General features: G+C 42.3%; 1 protein-coding gene across 12 annotated transcripts in view; it reads left to right on the forward strand.

The window, feature by feature from the left end:
• The first annotated feature begins 2900 nt into the window (after positions 1-2900).
• USP28 (ubiquitin specific peptidase 28) overlaps positions 2901-22960 on the forward strand; it is a 65444-nt gene continuing 45384 nt past the window's right edge. For 9 of the 12 annotated variants that reach the window (XM_070384184.1, XM_070384188.1, XM_070384190.1 and 6 more), the window contains exons 1-2: positions 3087-3106; positions 22078-22155. In XM_070384184.1, coding sequence (XP_070240285.1) covers positions 22087-22155 — 69 coding nt within the window. In that variant the 5' untranslated portion in view covers positions 3087-3106; positions 22078-22086. Of the gene's footprint in view, positions 3053-3085; positions 3107-22077; positions 22156-22837; positions 22857-22960 lie in introns of those variants that run through there. The other 3 variants (XM_070384187.1, XR_011467066.1, XM_070384195.1) reach the window with 3 other exon arrangements.

Genomic DNA, 22960 nt, shown 5'->3' on the forward strand with positions numbered 1-22960 from the left:
TTTATAACCTAAGAGTCCAAAACTAACTTTTATATGAAGAAATGAGGACTATTTATTTAAAATCCATCTTATCCCCACTGGGTTACAATGCTGTCAAAACTGAAGTTTGCAAAAATGGGCTTATTTCTAGTTGTCTATTTTTATCTTTTTATCTGGAGGCTAAAGTTGTTTTTACTTTCTTATAAAAGAAAAACTGAATCCCAAGAGTTTAAGGTTTTCATAAATTTCATGAAAATAGATTCTAGAAGCTTTTTTAAAAAGTGTTTCTCTGTCTTTTCTAGAGATACAAAAAGAAGGAAATTTGATGTTATTTTGAACCAAGACCAAATACTTCTCAAATTATTATAAAATGAACTCATTAATTTCACTGAAAGTTGTTTCACTTCTCCACAAACTACACTGCCTACAGTATACATTTCACAAAGGTTGGAAACCCATTTATTGACTGGCAAAATGAAAGCCTTTCCTCAAATATTTTTTAACATCTATATTTAACCTTATACATCATCCAACTCTTTTATCTAGGGGTTGTAACAGAAATATCCATATTCTTTCCTCCATAGTAAGAAAGACCATTTCCTAACTGCTGAGAAGCTGGCTCTTAAGGACATTCCCGACCAGATCATTCCAGGAAAGGAATTCATAGCTCAAAAAACATTCACACCTGTCAATCAGCCTCAGCCAGCAGCTTTCAAATCCAGTTGCTCTGAAGCCAGTGGCAAAACTATTCACAGGGTGAAGCAGAGATGAAATATATGTAAACATCTTTGTTTCCTTTTCGCTTTTCTTATTCTAACATTTCCCCTTCATTCTCATTTAGCCCACACAAGCTCCAAACTAGTATTCAGTAACACCGAAGTGGGATCATTTTATTAAAAGAAACTATACCCTTGGAATTGAGGTAAATCAGAAGCAGAAGTATAAATCCACTGATCCAGAAAATAATCCAGCATTGGGACAAAAACTTTTCCAGGAAAGGAACATTTTTTTTCAATTTTTTCCTTTGGGAAAATACTCTGGAAATGATTCCCTTTTTAAACAAGTATTTGCTATTGCTTGTTATTATTTCTTTTTTTTTCTGAATATTCTTGAGGATTATCAACTAATAATGCAATTAATCTGGAGCTTCAAGTATGGGTTTAAGGGAAAATGAGAAGGGGTTTTCTGTAGTGACAGCACTTTCCAAGATACCTACTTTTGATATATGATCACCATAAAGATTGACAACTCATGGCAAAGCAATGATATACAGTGGTCATTAAATACTCTGGTTGGACAGGATGTCTCTAGCTGATCACCATGTCTGGGATCAGGCGGTAGTTAAACCCAAGGGGGCTAAGAGGATTTACCACATATACAGCTCTCAGATTCTATCAGATTTATTACATTCGGAGCACTGTTTAGAACCATATAGCAGAAAGACGTTTACTCAAAACTCAAGAGACCTCTATTTACCAAACGGTTGTACATACATCTTTCAGATATAGGAGTACAGATCTCTGGTGGTCTTTTAAGGAAATATTTCATTAACAAGATTTATGAGTTTCCAGCTCATTTAAACACATTAAATAAGCAATTTCCTAAAAATTGCAAAGGCACATAGGAGCTGCTCTAGGAGCAATGTATAAGTACACAACGCTGCAAATAAACTGGACTGAGAAATCAGTTTGTTTTGCAATGACTCCCTCCTCTCCAAGTTGAGGCCAGGAACACAGGATTACACATGAGGAAAAAAAAAAAAAAAAAGACAAAGCCACAAGCATAAAAAGTCCTACAACCATCAGACATAAATACACACCCGACCTGCCAGGCAAGGGCTCCAGGTGAAGGAAGTAGCAACAGTCATGGCCCAGGCTCCTGAGAATAATCGGGTCTCCCATGGGAGACGCACCTGATCTGTACCTGTTTCCTTTTGCCTCAAACTGCTCACATGCAGACTAGGAAGGCCTACAGGTGCAACATCACAATCACATGGACAACAATGCCAGGGGCACAGGAAAGGCCACCATCCACATAAAATTCACACTGAAGGTGCTGCCCAAGGGCTTTGACCAGGGCAACGATATCAGCTGTACGCCCTAAAAGATCCTTCCCTACCCAGCCTCCACACAGATTTGGAACAGCCAAGTGGTACATTTGAATGTGAAGTGGGGTTTAGCAGTTACCATTTCCACCAAATTGTTGAAAGTAAATTGAGGGCACCTTAGCTCTTTATATGCCATCATATGTATCCGGCTCAAGCTTAACAAAATACTATGAAATTTTAGTTTGAACGTCAGAAAATCTAAAATGGGACAATGTGGCGATTCTTGCTCCCCAGGCCCAGGTCGGTGTCAGGGTACCTCCCCAATCATCAGTGAACACAAGTTCTGGTCCGTTCAGTTAGTTATTTGGACGTCTGCCCACTCCGTCGAGTCTCAGTCTTCCCTTTTCTTCAGGACGAAGCATTTTTTCGCGTCACTGGACTTGGAGACGACTCCAGTGAGGTAGGGCATCCTCTATTACCCGTTCCCTAAGACAGGTTCCCAAAACAGGGAGTAGCTTTAACTCGTCTGTGAGGAGTCTTGAGCCGGCGGTGAGTCCGAAAAATGAGGAGGTTTTGAGGGCCGACACCGGAGAAAGAGACTTGGGAAAGGAGGGTCCCGGATCGGCACCACCACTTCCGGGCCGCAGACCGCCCGACGGACGTACAAGCTGACCGTTAGGCACGGGCGGGGCCGGGGTCACGTGGCCTGCGCGGGGTCAGAGCCCGGCGTACGCGGGAGCACGCAGAGCAGCTCGGCCCGCGGCCGCGCGCCTCGCGTGCGCGCGCAGGCCGGGGGCAGAGCGTGTGGGCTGAGCCTCCGGCGCGCGGCGGGGCGGAGGCGGGGCTCGAGTGGGGTGGAGGGCGGAGGCGGGGCCTCCTCCTTCACCTCCTCCTCCTCCTCCGGCGAGGCTGGGCCGGCGGCGGCGGCGGCGGCGGGAGGAGGGTGACCCACGGAGGGGCGTCTCGGCCATGACTGCGGAGCTGCAGCAGGACGACGCGGCCGGAGCGACCGACCGCCACGGCTCGGTGGGCCTCGCGGCGGCGAGCGCGAACCGGGGGGCGGGCTCCGGGTCCCACGGGGTAGGGGTGCGGGGCCCAGGCGGGAGCCGCGCGGGGCGCAGGCGGGCGGGCCTGCGGAGATGGGGCGCGGGGCTGCGGAGGGCGCCCGGGCCCGGCGGGGGCGAGGGCAGTGCTCCGGCCGGGGTGAGCACCGGGGCTCCGGGAGGAAGCTGAAGTCTCTGCAAGGCTCGCTCGCAGAGATTGAGGACTCTTCTTGGGGTCCAGAGACGGGCTGAAGTTCGAGGGAGATTAGCTAATTTGGGATATCAAAAATAAAGGGCTGGACGTGGGCTGCTGTCTGCATCAGGGATCTCTAAAGAGAGCGCTCCTGGCCCCCGCGAAACTTCGGAAAGGGGCGGCTTTGCTGAATTTTTTTTTTTTTTTTTTTTCCGAATCCGTTTTAGGGCAGTGCTGTTTTAAGAGTCTAAAGCAGACCGAAGTTATCTAAGTTAAAGCGAGGATTTTATCTACACCGTGTGAAAGACCAAGGGTCCTTGTTACCACTTCCTACCTTCTACATTTCCCTCCCCACCCCCCATATTTTTAAGCAGAAAGCAGCCTCCCCAGTTACTGCATTCATCACTGTAGATTGTTAAGGAAGGGGGAGGAACACCGTGATGAATAGAAGGTATGCTGATAATGCTTTCCTAGTCCTAGTATCTAAGAAGATTGAAATCAATACAGGGGTTTCTGGGCTAAGAAGGTGAGAGGAAAAGAACACTGGTTTGAGAGAAAAAAGGCTAATGTCTGTGAAAAAAAAAAAAAAAAAAAACCTTGGGAAGTGGGCAATTTGAGAATGTCTTCTAATGTTACTTTGGAATGTTCTAACTTAACACTACCCTGTCACCCGTCAAGTGGTGCACTTTTTCAAGACAGAATGGGAAGTATTTAAATGCGAGTTTGGAAGTGAGGAATTTCATAAACTATCTATTTACAGTACAGAGCTGTCAGATACCTCCATGTGAGAAACCTTTTACGCCTCCTTTTTCCCCCCTCTTCGGACACTCAAGAGACCAATGGAGTATAAAGTGACCGCACTTCCTTTTTAAATTCCTGTAGTAAAAGATACCTCCAGGTCCTGGGCTCTAAAATGAAAGTACGCAAATGGTGTTTCATGTGTTGATTTCTAATAGAAATATTGTTAGGCGTTTACAAATGACCCTTGGAATGTGAGTCAGGATTTTCTCTCGTTTCACAAATCAGTTCTGTTTGTTTAAAGGACAGTGACTTAAAAGCAGGTGGGAAAATCTTAGTTTTGAGATGTCATGTTATTTTAAGGGAGAGCAAGTCATATTTAAATTTGTTGGCTGAGACCATGTGCCTTTTGGTCAGCAGCAACTGCATTTACCTCTGCCGCAGTTTGAGAGATGACCACTGTCTCAGCCTTCTCGGTTTAAGCGTTCATGTGTGAGGTGTTTTATGAACACTTGTATATAAGTCATAGCTATTTTTGGAAAGCTTTGGAACTCCAGTGGCTGTGGCTGGCTGGAGGACCTGATTCCTGGCAACCTGCAGAGTGGTGACATTTACTGTTCTTCCCAGCGATTCGCCCCATACAGACAGATGATAAGCTTGGAATGCTTGATAATGTTTGCCCTTTTGGTTTTTTCTAATGTAAAATGCCTGAAGTTAGCAGGCTAGAATGAAGGAGTCTTATATGAGAAGTACCTTTCCCATCTCAGAGGAAAAATTTTGGTATTTTCTTCATCTTAAGTTTCATGTTAGAATGAACTCTATTTTAAATTCTGTGAAGCAATTCTTTATTGTCCTTAAAGGATCTTGAATTGTTCTAATTGAGGGGAGCTCTCCTCCCCTGACACTCAGCAGCTATTTAAAACTTAGAGTGCTTCCTTTCCCTTATTGGTCAGCGTACATGGTACAGGCAGAATCTGTTATAGCCTCAAAGAACTTGAGTGGGACGAAAACGCAGTACTCTTGAAATCTGTTCTCAGTCTGCACTTGAGTCTAAAAGAGGTAGGTACCATTTAAATCGCAGCTTCCCAGGTGGCGCTAGTGGTAAAGAATCCACCTGCTAATGCAGGAGACTTGAGAGATGCAGGTTCGATCCCTGGGTTGGGAAAATTCCCTGGAGGAGAGCATGACAGCCCACTCCAGTATTCTTGCCTGGAGAATCTCATGGACAGAGGAGCCCGGCGGGCTACAGTCCATGGGATCTCGAAGAGTCGGACGAGACTGAAGCGAGTTAGCATGCACCATTTAAATCAGTTCTTGACTTAGATGAAAACCCAGCAGCAGCGTTTACTGTTACTGTAGTGCTCTCGGAGGGAAAGCATTGAGCAGTCCTGAAGAGAGATCTTAGTTCTCTGCTTAGGAATTAAACCTGGGTAACCTGGATGGCAATGGCACCCCACTCCAGTACTCTTGCCTGGAAAATCCCATGGATGGAGGAGCCTGGTAGGCTGCAGTCCATGGGGTCGCGAAGAGTCGGACACGACTGAGTGACTTCACTTTCACTTTTCACTTTCTGCATTGGAGAAGGAAATGGCAACCCACTCCAGTGTTCTTGCCTGGAGAATCCCAGGGATGGGGGAGCCTGGTGGCTGCCGTCTATGGGGTCACACAGAGTCAGACACGACTGAAGTGACTTAGCAGCAACCTGGATGAAAACCAAGAGTCCTAGCCACTGGACCACCAAGGGCTAGAGGCTAGAGTCAAAGTGGCGCTGGCTCTTGGCCCTGTTTGAAGCAAGAATATTTCAAGGAGGCAAAACATATAAAAACAGATACAAAGTTTATTATTAGAGACACAGCACAATATATGGGAGAGCACACAGGAAAAGCGCTTGTTTATCCAGCTCAGAATCAGGGCGGAGATACACACCGGACAGCGTGTGGGCATCCTCTCTAATGAGGAGCGGTGCCATAAGTCAGAAGTCAGGCAGCGACGCACACCTGCAGAGGAGCACAGGCATTCAGAGACACGCCCAGAGAGATGTGCGGTCGTCCGGGATGAGGAGGAGGTGATGTAAATCATTTATGTAGGACTGTCCTTCCAGGTCTTTGTTTACCTCTGACCGATTATCTTGTTTCTCTGTCCATGCCTGACTGGCCTATGGATCCTGCCCAAGATGCGTGTGCAACTTTTTGCTGAGACAGTTCCCACTGTAGAGGCCTGTGGGTGCATGTCCACACTTACTATGGAGTGGGGTCCCCTCCCTTTTCAACCCCCAAAAGCATTCCTTCTCATGTGCAGACAGGGAAGTCTTCCTTGACCTCAGGAGCGGGCACTTTATCTCTGCTTCAGCAGCACTCAGCTTTTACCACTAGCTTTGTCCTTCGAGTGTCTGGTTGAGAACAAAGGCTCAGTTTTACTCCACTTAACAACCACCAGGTGTCCAGCCCAGAGACCCACTGTCTCCTACCTCAGTAGGACAAGTAATTTGAAGTCAGATTGGCTCTTACAAACCTGTCAACCTTGGCAGCTATACTAAGGCTCATCACACGTGTGTCCTGCTAACGGAAGCCCTATGAAAACCTGTTTCTGAGAAAATTTAGTGCCTTCTTTTGATTTATTGGTTTTACACTCTTTTATTTTGTCTCATTACTTGTAATTTTTGGAACATCAGTGAGTGAGTGCTTGGTTGGCATCCACAGCTCTCATGCCTCCAGCTACAAACAGTTGCTACTCACACAGTACTTTTAGTAAATTTATAAAACCCATTGACAAGTAACACCTCACCAGGCAAGATCTTGCCATGTGTTTTCTTTCATCAAAGAAATTTAAAGCAATAGCCAGATGAAACATATTTTTCAAGGAGAATAATGATGCTGATAGTAGTAGTAGATAACCTTGATTGATCATGTACTATATGCCAGACTGTGCTCACAACTTAACATATTATCTCAGTACTTAGGACAGCTTCAAGAAGTTTTCTTATTTCTTGTTAAATAATTTGCACAAGGTTACTTACCTAGTAAAGGGTACAGCCAAGGTTGAACCCAGGGACTTCTAACTCCCAAGAGCTCAAGAAATCTCTGATCCTACTTCTTAGTTGATGGACTCATGGTCTTGGGTTAGAACCTGTTAGTCTGTAGAACTCTCTTCCTGATGTTTTAAATTTTCAGTTCTCATTGCAGTCTTTCTCAATAGATTATCTTCCTTTCTACTTGAACGAGCTAACTGATACCTAAAGAGCTCTCTGCCTCATGCTTGGGGTCCTCCCCCCTTCAGAATCTTTTCTCTTAGTGGAAGATGTACTCTTCCCTTCTTCCCTCTTTTAGAGATGAATCTAAATCAGTGGTATCTAGAAACCTTTTTGATTGTGACTCCTAGGGAAGAATACTCCTGTCATCTAGTGAGTGGAAGCCAAGAATGCTGCTAAATATCCTGCAGTGTACAGAGAGCCCCCCCTTCCCCAAAACAAGAAGTTGTCTGGCCCAAAATGTCAATGGGGCTTAAGAAACCCTGGTTTAGATGATGTTTCTCCTCATTCGCCTAAGTTTTCTTTCATCTTCTTTATCCTAGCCTAATTCCCAGGTACCTTCACTGCCTTCTGCGCCCTTGAGACTCAGGATATGGTCCATGGACCAGTAGCATCCATATCACCTAAGAGTTTGTCAGAAATGTAGAAATTTGGGTGTGCTGGAGCCAGCTTGTACTTGTACTGCCTCTCCAGGTGACTGTATACATTTCTTCCCAACTCTGTGTTCAATGACTTCATGTTAGTAGCTTGAAATCTCAGTTGAAATATTTCTACTAAGGCAATAAGTAGGCTGGACAAATCAACATACCACTGTCTGGGCCTCCACCCTAGACTTGCAGAATCAGAATCGCTTTTTGACAAGATCCCTGGGTGATAAACTTTGTGAAAGTGATCAATTTTCTGCTCCAAAGGATTCCCATTTTCCCTTCAGCTATGCACACTCCTCCTCAATCCTCAAACAAAATAGCAACAATAGCAAAATTGTCTGCCTTGTTCTTTAATTTTGTTTACTATCTTTCATTTTGTTTACTTTCTTGTAAGTCCACCTGTTTCTTCTCTAAAACAGTTTTCCAGTTACAATGTAATTCCAGCTCCTTGTGGATAATTTGAAAAATACAGACCTAGGCAAGGTTTAGCTCTTGGCTGGTAGGAGGCCCCCCCTCCCCATGCCGAAGTGAGTTGGTTCCCAGATTTTACTTGAGGTGCAGCAGCAACTTTGCAAAAGCCCAGTTAGCAGGTGACTCTGGGGATCACTTAGGCTCCAGCAGGATGAGGGCTGATTGCCCACAGGCCTACAGAGAGGCTGACCAGGCAACAGAAGATTAGATTGTAGGGCAGTGAGTGGTTTTATGTGATCAACATCTCCGAGGGCACCCAACGAGAGCCTTGCCAGCAGTAGGCTTTAGTAGCAAGTGAAATGGATCTCTTGGAGGTGACCAGTGACTAATCACCTTCTAGTCAGGTCAGTGACCTTTTAGTTCTAGTTCTTTCTACATCCTTGCTTATTCAAATTCTTTCTCAAGTTCCATTTTCATGGTTTGATTTGTGATGATTTTTCATGGCCACTTTTTGGTTGATAGTTATTTTGGCTCTTGATTTTGTTGCTAGTTATTACCAACTGTTCTGCTTTTTACAAAAAAATTCCAGCGTGTTTTCTTGAATCATTCACCATGGTCTCATCACAGATGTACCACAGTAAGCCCTCGGTTCTGAACTGATGACATCATTTTATAACTTTTATGAAAACTAGCCCTGGAAAAGATGTTTGAATTTATGTACTACAGCTTTCTCTTTTTTGTGTGGAGGGATGGAGTCGTGCTGCACAAGTTTGTAGGATCTTAGTTCCCAACCACGGAGAAGGCAATGGCACCCCACTCCAGTACTCTTGCCTGGAAAATCCCATGGACGGAGGAGCCTGGAAGGCTGCAGTCCATGGGGTCACAAAGAGTCGGACACGACTGAGTGACTTCACTTTCACTTTTCACTTTCGTGCATTGGAGAAGACAATGGCAACCCACTCCAGTGCCGACTATTGGGTCGCACACAGTCGGACACGACTGAAGCGACTTAGCGGCAGCAGCAGTTCCCAACCCAGGATTGAATCTGTGCCCTTAACAGTGAAAGTGCCAAGTCCTCACCATTGGACCACCAAGGAATTCCATACTGCACCTTTGCCCTAGAGTGCCAGGGCTTCAGTAGTTGTGGCACTCGGGCTTAGCTACTCAGTGGCATGTGGGATCTTGTTGAGCCAGGGATCAAACCTCTGTCCCCTGCATTGGCAGGTGATTTTTATCCACTGCATCACCAGGGAAATCCCCTACTACAGCTTTCTTGGTTTTGCAAATATAGTAACTGGTTTAGGAGTTGATTTATTCGTGATCACAGTCTGTGGCAGAACCCTGGCCTCAGGCTTTGGTTCCGTGTCCTGGTAAGTGTGCCCAGTGTTGCTACTGTACTTCCTGAGCCCTCTGCCCTGGGACCTTTGGGCCCCGTGCTTCATGTGTGTGTGTTTGTATGCACGTGTGTATGTATTTGGCTGCTCTGGGTCTTAGCTGCACGCAGGATCTTTAGTTGTGACGTGCAGCATGTGGGATCTAGTTCTCTGACCAGGGGTGGAACCTGGGCCGCTTGCATTGGAAGCTCAGAGTCCCAGCCACTGCACCACCAAGGAAGGCCCTGAGGCCTTTATTTTTCTGGCTTTTCTACATTTCTTCTCTGCTAGGGGCGAACCTTTGCTTTCTTTGTTGTTACTGTCCTTTTATTAACTGCTTCCAGATCTGCATGTCTGATCCCAAATTGCAGACGACTTCAACTCCTCTTTTTCCAAATGCTTTTTGAGCATTTCTACTTGAGATAAACATTTGCTGCCTCACTCCTTTTCCCACAGTTACTGTACCAGCCCTGTAAATACATACTTAGAGCATCTGCCATATGCCAGTTTTTGGTACATTTTTAATCTTTATAAAAACCCTATAAGGTATGAATTATTATGTCTTATTACTGTGGGAAAACTCAGCCTCAGATATTAATATAACTTACAAGGTCCTAATAAGAAAATTTTAAACCAAAGTCTGTCTCTGTATTGCATTTGAAAAAATGACTCACTCAAGAATAAATTCTAAGTAGCACGGTTGAGGGGCTTCCCAGGTGGCTCAAATGATAAAGAATCAGCCTGTGAATGCAGGAGATGAAGGCAGAAGAAGCAGCGTTCCTGCCTTGGGTCGGGAAGATCCCCTGAAGAAGGTAATGGCTACCCATTCCAGTATTCTTGCCTGAAAAGTCCCGCAGACAGAGGAGCCTCGCGGGACTACAGGCTACAGTCCATAGGGTGGCAGAGAGTCAGATGGCTTAGCAACTGAGCACACGCAGCATGGCATAGGTGAGACTTCATGCCATTCTGACTTTGCCTGCTGCAGTACATGTCTCTCTAGAACCAAACTTTTTGACTACCTTGACAATTTATGGAGCACTTTAACATATATTTCTCATTGAACCCATATAGCAACTCTATGAAATAAAATTTAGTGTGAAGCAGAATTTGCAAAGTGACCCAACTAGTAAGTAATAAAACTAAAACCCTGGCAAAGGCAATTATTTTTCTAGGATATCAGTATTTTTACTATAATCTGTAGATGAATTTTGTTAAGATGGACAGATCACAGTATTTTACATTTAAAAACTCATTTTTTCATTTTAATAACAATTCCTGTACCCATTACTTCATTTCACAGTCACACCTGTGCTGTCAAAGCTTATGGTATACTTTATTTTCCAGCTGTAGAAATTGATGCTCAAGAAAGTTGAAATTTACCCAGAGGCTAATGTGTGGTGCAGTCGGGGCTACCTGGTGCTATTGCCACCATCAAGGCTTTCTAATAAACACAGAGGTCAAAATGCCAGACATTCATAGCCAGATTAAAGATCTGTGTGAATAGATGCTAGCAGCTGCTACATAATGGTTGGTAGGTTAAATTTGAGATATCCTAAGAAAATATTTCCTTTTTCCAATATTCCTGCCCAAGTTAGTACTTTCCTGGTGTCTTTTTTCTTTTTTGTTGTGTGTATGCATGTACATATGCAAAGCTCAGTTTTTATTCAGTTGAGGTGAAATTCATATAATATAAATTACATATTTTAAAGTATACATTTAGTATATTCACAACATTGCAGAACCACCACTTCTGTCTGGGTCCAAAATATTTTTATCACCCCAAAAGAAAACCGAATTCTACCAAGCAGTCCCTCCCCATTTCCCCTCCACTCTCCCTGCTGGCCACACTGATCTGCTTTCTGTCTCTGCGTTTTACCTGTTCTGATAGTTCATGTAAATGGAATCGTATAATATGTGACCTTTTGTGTATTGTGTCTTTCACTTAGTTTATTGAAGTTTATCCAAGTTATAGCATGTATCAGTACTTCATTCCTTTCAATAATGGCTGATACTCAGCTCTAGAACCAAACATGAAACAATGGACTGGTTCCACATTGGGAAAGGAGTATGTCAAAGCTCTGTATTGTCACCCTGCTTATTTAACTTATATGAAGAGTACATCATGCGAAATGCCGGGCTGGATGAAACACAAACTGGAACCAAGAGTGCCGGGAGTAATATCAATAACCTCAGTAGTCATGTACAGATGTGAGAGTTGGACCGTAAAAAAGACTGAGCACTGAAGGATTGATGCTTCTGCACCATGGTACCAGAGAAGACTCTTGAGAGTCCCTTGGATAGAATTGATGCTTTTGAACTGTGGTGCTGGAGAAGATCTTGAGAGTCCCTCGGATAGCATAGAGATCAAACCAGTCAGTCCTAAAGGAAATCAACCCTGAATATTCATTGGAAGGACTGATGCTGAAGCTCTAATACTTTGTCCACCTGATGTGAATAGCTGACTCATTGGAAAAGACTATGATGCTGGGAAAGATTGAAAACAGGAGGAGAAGGGGTCGGCAGAGAATGAGATGGGTTGGATGGCATTGCCATCATGAATAGACAGGAGTTTGAGTGAATTCCAGGAGATAGTGAAGGACAGGGGAGCCTGGCATGCTGCAGTCCATGGGGTTGCAAAGAATTGGACTCGGCTGAGTGACTGAATAACAGATATATCTGTTACATCTTACCTGATGTGAGATGTAATTTTTCCATTGGTGGACATTGGAGTTTTTCCCACCTTTTGGCTTTTGCAAGTAGTACTTCTGTGAACATTCATGTCCAAATATTTGAGTGTATGCTAAGTCACTTCAGTCATGTCTGACCCTTTGCAACCCCGTGGTCTGTAGCCACCAGGCTCCTCTGTCCTTGGGATTCTCCAGCCAAGAATACTGGAGTGGGCTGCCATGCTCTCCTCCAGGGCATCTCCCTGACCCAGGGATCAAACCTGTGTCTCCTGCATTGCAGGTGGATTCTTTACCACTGAGCCACATGTAAAGCCCTAAATATTTGAATACCTGCTTCCAATTATTTTGGGTATATACCTAAGTGTAGAATTGCTGGCTCATAGGGTAATTCTATACATAACGTTTTGAAGAACCGTCGGACTTTTCCACAGCATCTTTACTGTTTTACATTCCCACCAGCAGCACACAAAGATTCCAGTTTCTCCATATCCTCTCCAAACTTGTAATTTTCCATTTTTGCTTTGTTTGATAGGAGTCATCTTTGCCTATGATGTGGTATCTCATTTAGTTTTGGTTTGCATTTTCCTAATGGCAGTTGTTGTTAAGCATCTTTTCTTAGGCTTATTGATCATTTGTATCTCTTCTTTGGGGAAATGTCTGTTTCAGTCCTTTTCCCGTTTTTGAATTGGGTTTATTTGTCTTTGGTTTTTGAATTGTAAGAATTTTAATATAATCTGAAATACTAGACCCTTCTCAGATTTATGTTTTGAAAATATTTACTCCCATCCTGTAGGTTGTCATTTCACTTTCTTGATAATGTCCTTTGTTGCATACAAGTTTTTAATTTTGATGAAACGCCACTTACCTGTTTTTTCTTCTGTCACTTGTGCTTTGGGGATAATATAAAAAGAAACCATTGTCAAATTCAAGATACTGAAGATTTACCTCTAACTTTCTTGTTAGAGTTTTATAATTTTATCTCTTTGACTTTAGATGTTGATCCATTTTCAGTTAGTTTTTGAATCTTGTGTGAAGTAGGGGTCAAACTTTATTCTTTTTCAAGTGTATATCTAGTTGTTCTACCACCGTTTTTGTTTGTGGAGTGTGTAAACATAAAGTGTACATCATGTTCCTTGGGTAAGTGTATATATTACAATATGTTTGCTCTTCTGATATTTATCACATCACGTACCTATAGTGCATTATTATGATGTTCTGTAAACCTTACATTAAATCTCTATGGCTACTTTAGTACTTGTTGCAAATTTTGCTCTTAAATACTGTCAATCTTATGCTTATACCATCCTGAATGCCATTTTTTGAAGAGGCTTTTTTTCCCCCATCAAATAGTCTTGACATCCTTATCAAAAATCAGTTGACCAGGACTTAACCTGGTTGTCCAGTTGTTAACTGTCTGCCTGCCAGTGCAGGGGACACAGGTCCCATCTGTGGTCCTGGAAGATCCCATAGATCACAGGGCAACTAAGCCCACGCGCCACAACTACTGAGGCCCCGCGCCTAGAGGCCGTGCCCCGCAGCAAGAGAAGCCACCACAGAGAGAAACCTGCACGCTGCAACGAGGAGTAGCCCCCACCTGCCGCAGCTAGAGAAGGCCTGTGTGCAGCAGTGAAGACCCAGCACAGCCAGAAGTTAAATCAATAAATAGATAATAGAATTTTTTAAAAAACTTAAAGATCAGTTGACCAGAGATTATGACTCTCTTCTGGACTCCCAATTCCAATTCATTTGCCCATCTGCTTGTCCTTATGCCAGTACTATACTGTCGTGATTACTCTAGTTTCACAGTAACTTTTGAAATCTTAAGAGTGTGAGTGAGTCCTCTTTGTTCAATATTGTTTTGGCTATTCAGCGTCTTGTGAAATTCCATATGGATTTCATATGGATATGGTCAGCATTTCTGTAAAAATGGTCATTGGAATTGATCTTTTTTACATTGCATTGAATCTGTAGATCACTTTGGGTAGTATTAACGTATTAATATTAAGTCTTTGTGGTGGTTCATTTTATGTGTCAGCTTGACTAGACCAGGAGGTGTCCAGACATTTTGTCAAACATTCTGGTTATGTCTGTGAGGGTGCTTCTGGATGAGATTAGCATTTGAATCAGTAGGGTGAATAAAGCTGATTGCTCTCTCTGATGTCTTTGGACCTCATCCCAGCTACCGAAAGCCTAAACAGTAAAGGCTGGTAGAGAGGAAACATTACCTACCTAATTGGGTGCAGGTCTTCTCTTGCCCTCAGACTGAAAGTTATATCAGCTTTCCTGGTTCTCAGGCTTCCAACTCAGGTTAAAATGACCCCATTGGCTGGTTCTCCAGCCAGTGTAGATCTTGGAACTTCTCAGCTTCCAAAATCCCAAGAGCCAATTTGTAATAATAAATTTCTTAACTCACATATACTGGAAACTATGAACACAGGATTTCTTCACACACACACTCACGCCCTGTTGGTTCTGTTTTTCTGGAGAACCTTAATACGGTCTTTCCGTCCATTACCTTGGATGTTCTTCCATTTATGAAAGTTTCCTTTACTTTTTTTCTCAGTGTTATGTAGTTTTTAGTATACAGATCTTTCACCTTCTTGGTTAAATTTATTCTGGAGTGTTTTATTCTTTTGGAAACTATAATGAATGGAATTGTTAATTTCCTGTTTAGATTGTACACTGTTACTGTATAGAAACACAGCTGATTTTTTTCTATAGATCCTATGCTCTTCAACTTTGCTGAATTTATTTATTAGCTCTAGTGGATTTTTTTGGTGTTTTATATATCATGTCATCTGTAAATAGAGATAGTTTTGCTTTTTCCTTTCCCATGTAGGTGTCTTTTATTTATTTTTCTTGCCTAATTGTTCTGGCTAGAACTTCTAGTATAATGTTGAATAACATTGGTGAAAATGGCCTTCTTTGTATTAATACTGATTTTAAGGGGGACTCTTTCAGTCTTGCACTACTGTGCATGATGTTAACTGAGTTTCTTTTTTAAATACAGGTCCTTCATCACATTGAGAAAATGCCGTTCTTTTCCTAGTTTCCCAATTATTTATATCATCAAATGTGTTGTATTTTTTCTGCATTGATCAAAATGACTCCCCCCCCCTTCATTGTGTTAGTATGGTATACTACATTATTTTTTTTATGGTTTCTTTTTATGTCTTTGTCAGTCACATTCTCTTAGGCATCCATTTTCAAATACTTGACTAAGCTTCATCTCTTCACTCTTTGAGATGTACAGAGTATACTCTTAGTGCTTAGTCGCTCAATTGTGTCTATCCCTGTGACCCCATGGCCTGTAGCCTGCCAGGCTCGTCTGTCCATTGGATTTATCAGCAAGAATTCTGGAGTGGATTGCCATTTCCTCCTCCAGGGGATCTTCCCAACCCAGGGATCGAACCTGAATCTCCTATGTCTCCAGCATTGCAGGTGTATTCTTTACTCACTGAGCCATTGGAAAAACCCATAGACTGTACTCTACCATTCCATTTTTCCTACCAGCTTCCAACTGCTTTCATCATCTTTGGTTTATTCAGTAGCTCTGTAACTCATGGTTAAGCTTTCTTTTCCTAATTTTAACCACTTTTAAACTAGCTGTTAACATGTGATAGATTAATCCCTTTAAAATGCCTTTTTTGCCCCTCACATTTCTTCCCTGCTGAAGAGCCTGTAATGATTTTATGTTGTTCATTAGATCAAGTCTAAACTCATCCTGACATTTAGAACTGTTCATAATCCCATCCCACATCACCTCTCTGCTGCTGCTGCTAAGTCGCTTCAGTCGTGTCTGACTCTGTGCGACCCCATAGACGGCAGCCCACCAGGCTCCCCTGTCCTTGGGATTCTCCAGGCAAGAATAGTGGAGTGGGTTGCCATTTCCTTCTCCAGTGCATGAAAGTGAAAAGTGAAAGTGAAGTCGCTCAGTCGTGTCCTACTCCTAGCGACCCCATGGACTGCAGCCCACCAGGCTCCTCCATCCATGGGATTTTCCAGGCAAGAGTGCTGGAGTGGGGTGCCATTGCCTTCTCCATCACCTCTCTGGTCCCTGTTATTTATAAAAGATGGAAACTACACACTGAGGCCCATCTAATAATAACATAGAATTTTGTTTCTGAAACTATAAGTGTGTAAACTTGCTTTCTATATCTTTTCCTGTATTTTCTTAGTTTCTCATTTAGCAAATAGATGGCTAAATGGCATTTTCTTAAACTTTTGAAGATGCGTTTCATAAGACCTTGTCATATTAGTTTCCTGGACCTGTTTCCTGTATTTGGTTGAGGCATATATGTATTTAAAGAAATGAAAAAATATTGTCTTAGTGTATTCTAAAGTAAGGGGAAAAAAGGTGCAGGACGTCGTGTATAGTATGAAAGAAGACGTTCGTGTGCATAGACCGTTGCTGAAAGATGTCAGCAACTATTAATAGTGATTACTCCTGGGACATGGAACTGGATGGAAGGACCAGGGAAATTTCCCTTTCATTTTATATCATTTTGTGCTGTTAGAATTTTCTACTCAGTGAATGTGGACAAAAGAGATGAAAAAGTTTGAGTAAATAATGATTAGTTCTTTTTCCTTGCTTTTAATATTAGTTCATACCCCTCTAAACCACTTAGGATTGACTAACTTTTAAAAGCTTTTAATGCTTTTTAAAAACGTTAAGCCAGTTGATGAACTGTAACAGTGATTTTCATCATGTACCTAAGTTTTGCACCATTAAAATAAGTTATCGATTTCAGGGGATTCAGTTTTATCCAGAAAAAAATGGCTATTTGTCATTTGTGGAGTCATGAGGCACTTTAGATTTCCATGTTATGAGTAAATTGTACCAACATAGAGTTGTTACTGGAATAAAAATTGAAAAAATAGCAGGGCTTTTGCGGACTTTTTCCGTGGAAGTTGGAAAGGTTAGCGGCAGTCTCAGACTGTGCTAAGACTCTGTTATATAGTCTGGGTTTCTGGAGTTGCTGCTGTGTATTTTCTTTGACTCCTAGAGTTACCCTTTGCTTTCCTTGGATATTTAAGGTTTATTTTAAAATTAGAAAACCAGATCTTTGACTTTGGAGAGAATTTTATTAGGCACACCTTGGTATTTCTTTGGAATAAAGTAGCATTTATCAATTACTTAGCTTTAAATTTAGAAATGTCCTTGTAAAAATAGATAATCGAGATCAGTAAATGTGTGCATCAGAATGGTGAAAATAGCATTCCTGTTTGAAGGAATGGAATCATCTAGAAAGCACCCTTGTCACAGTGCTAAACTGGGTATTTTGAAGATTGTGAGATTAGTAATCGCAGTAGTTTGCTCATCAAGGAGTTTTAATTTAGTTGCAGTAGGATTAGGTCAGTTGTTTATTACAAAACTTGATAACTTAATGTTTTTACCATGCAAATAATCCTGTTTATTGTTTATGATGAGGTGAGTTGCCATCTTTGCTGTAAGAGAACCTCAGTAGAGAGAAGCTTTGCACCAAAACCATGGAGTAGCTGAGCTCTTTCTAGAGATTTGTGTGTGCCTGTCTTTCTTTACTGCCTCTGGGCAAGAAAAGAGAGTGCTCTTTGTTTTATGAAAATAATCTGTATTTAGTTAAGGAAATGCAGACCTGTTGGCTCTTGCCAGTTATTTGACTTCATTATGACTAGAGCACAGGCTTTGTCTTGTCTCTTGTTGGCTGTGTGCTTTATTTGTAGCATCATAGTTATGGTGAAGTTAATATTTAAATCAATTTCGTGTGAAGTTGAGGAGAAACTGTGAGTTATCTATGCACAATGAGCTTAGCTTGTCTGTTGTTGTAAAATTAAAATGTCAGATATACCACCAGGCTCCTCTGTCCATGGAATTGTACAGGTAAGAATACTGGAGTGGGTTGCCTTTTCCTACTCCAGGGGATCTTCCTGGCCCAGGGATCGCACCTGAGTCTCCTACATTGCAGTGGATTCCTTACTGTCTGTACCCGGGAAGCCCTGATTAGGATTTGGGTTGTGGGTGCCACTGAGAGTTTAGGTTTAGCTAAATATTTATAGGACTGAGTCATGTAATAGCACTTGTTCATGTGTGCCAATAGCATAGCTTATTCGTTGTGAAATGTGCTGTTCAGAATCTTAATGGTTATTTTTGAGTAATCATTTAATCAAGATATTTGATGACAAAATTGATTTTATAAACCGTAGTTTTCTAATTTGCACAATGAAGATGATCCCTGACTATTTTAGGGTTGTTTCAGGGATTACATGATGTATGAGGCATCCGAAGTTCCTGACAGAAAGGCGTTCAATAAGTGTTGGTTACAACTGTGAACAGCACTGTCCTGTGGGTAATTCACATTAGGTAGTGTGTTGTGTGATTCTTGTCTTTATGGAGGCAGGAATTTCACATATAAACAGAGGTCTACATGGGGAGAAATAGCAGGTAAAGATAGTAAGTCCCATTCCTTTACAGGCTCGTTTGTTCCCTCAGCATGGGAGGTTAGAAAGGGCAGAGAATAAAGGGGCTGGAGTCCTTGAATAGTATGGGGCTTCCCAGGTGGCACTAGTGGTCAAGAACCTGCCGCCAGTGCAGGAGACGTGGGAGATGCGGGTTGGTCCCCAGGTCAGGACGATCCCCTGGCGGAGGCAGAGCAGCCCACTCCGATATTCTTGCCTGGAGAATCCCCAAGGACAGAGGAGCCTAGCAAGTTACAGTCCATAGGGTCACACAGAGTCAGACTGAAGTGACTTAGCACACACACAGAGTTCTTGAGGGAGATGAGATGAGTATAACACTGTTCTTGGAGCTGCACAGAATGATTTTATGTCGTTGTCATCTCTGCCCAATAGCTTTAAAAAAAAAGGGAACCTGAGTTTCCTTTCCTGAGAGTATTCTAGATGTGTTAATGTCTGCTGCTACCTCTTTCAGCATGGAGACAGAGGAGTGGGACTTTAACCTGTGGCCACATGTAATGGTTAGTAAGTTACTTATCATTTGAATACCGTATTTCGTTGATTAGCACTTATTCGGCATTCTGAGATCTCTGAACTTGAGATGCTCCTTAATTTACCATCCTCCACATAGCACATGTGGTGTAGTTTTTATGGTCTACACACATGTGGGCTTGGTCATAGCTCTTCCTGCCACCATGGCAGCCAGGTTACACACCCTGTTGGTACTGCATGGTTAGTTTACTTGCCGTCTAAAACGACTTTAAAAAGATCACACTATGATTCAACAGTGAAACAAAAACTATGAAGAAAAGCATAGAAACAGAACAGCAGGGTACAGATTTGATTTTATGTGAAGTAAAATATTTGTCTTTGGAGGAATGATTGCAAGTTGAGATTTTCTTGCAAAACTACAATCGAATGCATCATGGGACCTCAGAAAGGGAGATACTGTAGGTGTTTTAAGCCTTTTTTGATGTTGTTGCTGAGAAATATGCTAAAGAATTACCTAATGCATGCCAGGCTATGCACCTGGAAGCAGGGTGACTTGTGTTTCTCAACATAAATGAGACATTTTGGAGCTACGAGAAGCTGATGTGACCAGGTCATGTGTCTCCTAGGATTGTCGTGAAGGTATTGTGTCATAGTTGAGCAGCAGTTTTTCTCTTTGGTGACACCATTTTATAACTGATGGCACCTTAGATTCAGTATCTTCTAGTGTTTACACCTCTAGCTCCTGATGGTAGCTTATTTGGAACTGATTGTTCTACTAAGTAATCAAAACTGTGCTTCTGTAAAGGCAGCTAAAATAAAAATAGGAAACTTGCTAAGATCAAGGTCAAAATTTAAGAATAAAATATTTGCATTGTTTTGCATTAAGTAGGCGTTTTTTGCCTGTTTTCTTCGTCTTCTCAGATACAGCATGGCATAGAGGTTAGGGTGCAGACTCTGGGGTCGGGCAGCCTGGGGTCCAGTCCCAGCTCCAACCCTTACTAGCAGTAACTTTCTGTAAGTTACTCAACCTCTCTGTGCCTCAGTCTTCTGTCAGACGGCCACAGTGTGTCTCTCACAGGTTTGTTCTGAGAGATAAATGAGTTAATACCTCTGAAGTGCTTTGAACAGCACCTGGTGGGAAGTAAGCGGTGTGAGTGAGCTGTTATTCCACCTGGCATTGTCTTTTGTTGAAACACTGAGTGGTCTGAGGTGAAGGTGTGTCTGTCTATCCCACTCTTCTCTCCTTGGTTCCAGTTCAAGGCTGATACACTACCCATTTCCCCTTCGCAGTTGTTATTCCATCCTTTTTTGGATACGTCATTTTGGACTTTTTAGAAAATTGGATATGATTGAGCTATATAGATTTGCACACTTTTACACAGTATGATCTGGAGAAGGCAATGGCACCCCACTCCAGTACTCTTGCCTGGAAAATCCCATGGACAGAGGAGCCTGGTAGGCTGCAGACCATGGGCTTGCAAAGAGTCAGACACGACTGATCGACTTCACTTTCACTTTTCCCTTTCATGCATTGGAGAAGGAAATGGCAACCCACTCCAGTGTTCTTGCCTAGAGAATCCCAGGGACGGGGGAGCCTGGTGGGCTGCCCTCTATGGGGTCGCACAGAGTCAGACACGACTGAAGCGACTTAGCAGCAGCAGCAGCAGCAACACAGTATGATCACGGAATTAGGATTCATTTGAAAACAGACTTTTTGATGCATTACTTTTCTAAACATCACATGCTGGGTGTTTTCAGTGTTTTCCAAGGTTAGCTCTGGACACTTCTTAGTGCAAAAGTCCTTCTCCCAGTGCCCAGGCAGTGACTGCCTGAGACAGATGCCCAGCCTCCAGGACTGCTGGGCTCAGCAGGGTAGGGTTCCATTTCGAGCCTATGACCATGGCCTGTGACTAGAACAGAAAGACTGTTGATGCTTTTCTGAGGACTGCACAGGGGTGTTTCAGTTCGTTTTTTCTAGTTCGTGATACTTGAGTGTTGCATTGGGCCCTCAGCTGTTGAAGAACAGAGGATACTGTTTCTCTTACACCTGGCAGGGAACTAGACTGCCTCTTGGAGACACAGCACTAACCAAAAGATAGTTAGTGGTCAACATCAGCTGTTGATTCGGGGCTTCATTCTAGGATAACCTTAAGAATAGTATAAATTAGATTTCTGCTGGCTGCACTAAGTTAGAACTATTTCGTTTTTAGTATTCATCTGAAAGATCACTGTGTCTTCACTTGGGCCAACCGACCGTTTAAGTTGAGCTTACTTGTAAATACGTGTTTTGTGTTAACTTTTGTCTTTGTGCAAAACAGGACCAAATGCTTAGTGAAGGCTTTGAGGCTGAAAGGGGTTATAAACTGATCTCATATCACGGAAGGTTTTGCCATGATTCAGATTAGTGAAGAGAAAACACTCCATACTTTATTCTCTCTGGAATTTTATTTGTAATTCAGAAAATTCCAGCTTTATCTATACTTCTTTTTAATCAATCAGACCTAAAGTTTCAAATGTGACGTTGTTGGTGTTTGTTAATTACATGATCAGAAACTTATTGTCAGTGAAAAATGACACACACAAATGGCATGTGCAGTGCAGCTTAAAATAGCACATCTTCACATCCATGCAAATTCCCTGGACTCCTTATAGTGACCTACTTACGCACTGCTCACAGAGAAACAGGAGGCACTTTAAGTGTCCATTAAGGCTAGAATGTTACATTTAAATGTTTTATGCATTTGTAGTTTTACTTGTCACTTGTATTTCTTCCACAAGTATCAAAAGCATTTTCTGTGATTAAGCTTTTAAAAGAGTAATACATTTGACATTTCACAGTGTGTCTGACAGTCAGTACCTTGTTGCTTGGAGCTTGTTGGTTTCTTAAAGTAAGAAATGCAGTTCTCAAGCCTGTTTACCCTAGATGTTCATGTCTCTTCGTTACATGTATCCCGGTTTACTTTCTGATTGACACATGTCTTATGTTCATTTTGTTTCTGAAATACAGAGCTGCCAAATGCTGTTAAATCAACTGAGAGAAATCACAGGCATTCAGGACCCTTCTTTTCTTCATGAAGCTCTGAAGGTTAGTTTCAAGGCCTGTTTGAGTCAACAGGTTTTAGAACAGTTGTTCATATCATAGTTGTGTCAGTCCAAGCTATTTTTATGCCAAAATGAAAGTGCATATGTATAGGGACAGAAGTTCTAGAGGTCAAATGACCCAGTATCTTCAACCTATAAATTATAAGAGCAAGAAAAAGTTGAGGATGAAAGAGACAGTGCAGGGAACTCTGCAGAGATTTGAGATAAATATCAACTAACTGCCCTGTATGGACCTTTTATGGATCCTGATTCAAACTAAAAAATAAATGAGTCAGGGCAGTTTAAACTGGTGATTTGTGTGAGAATAACACTGTGGGTTGTATATTTTTTTAAAGATACATTCTGAAATGTTGAATGATGATGATGTAATAAGATGCTTAGGATTTGCTTCAGAATATCTGGGGGAGAGGAGGCAGAAGAGATAAAATAAGATTGACTGTGGCTCAGTGACTATCGAAGTCAAGTGATGGGCACTTGGGATTCAGTTATATGTTCCCACTTCTGTTGTATACGTTAGAATTTTTACCTAAGGAAAGTTTAAAAAGTTAAAACGAAATAGAAATATGGCCACCACTAGAGAATATGATGACTGACTGGCACCTTTATTGTAGGGGCTGATTCATTTGGAGTCTGATACATCATGCCTTAGCCATTGTGCAGTTGGGAGGAGAAGTATCCAAAGCAGTGAGGTTTCATTCTTGTTTGCGTGTTGTGGGGAATCAGCCCATGCCACTCCCTTCCTGTACCTGGGAGTGTGATGGCATCGCTTCACGTTTCCTACCGTATAT

Source organism: Bos mutus, chromosome 15, assembly GCF_027580195.1.
Source record: "Bos mutus isolate GX-2022 chromosome 15, NWIPB_WYAK_1.1, whole genome shotgun sequence".
Lineage (NCBI taxonomy): Eukaryota > Metazoa > Chordata > Mammalia > Artiodactyla > Bovidae > Bos > Bos mutus.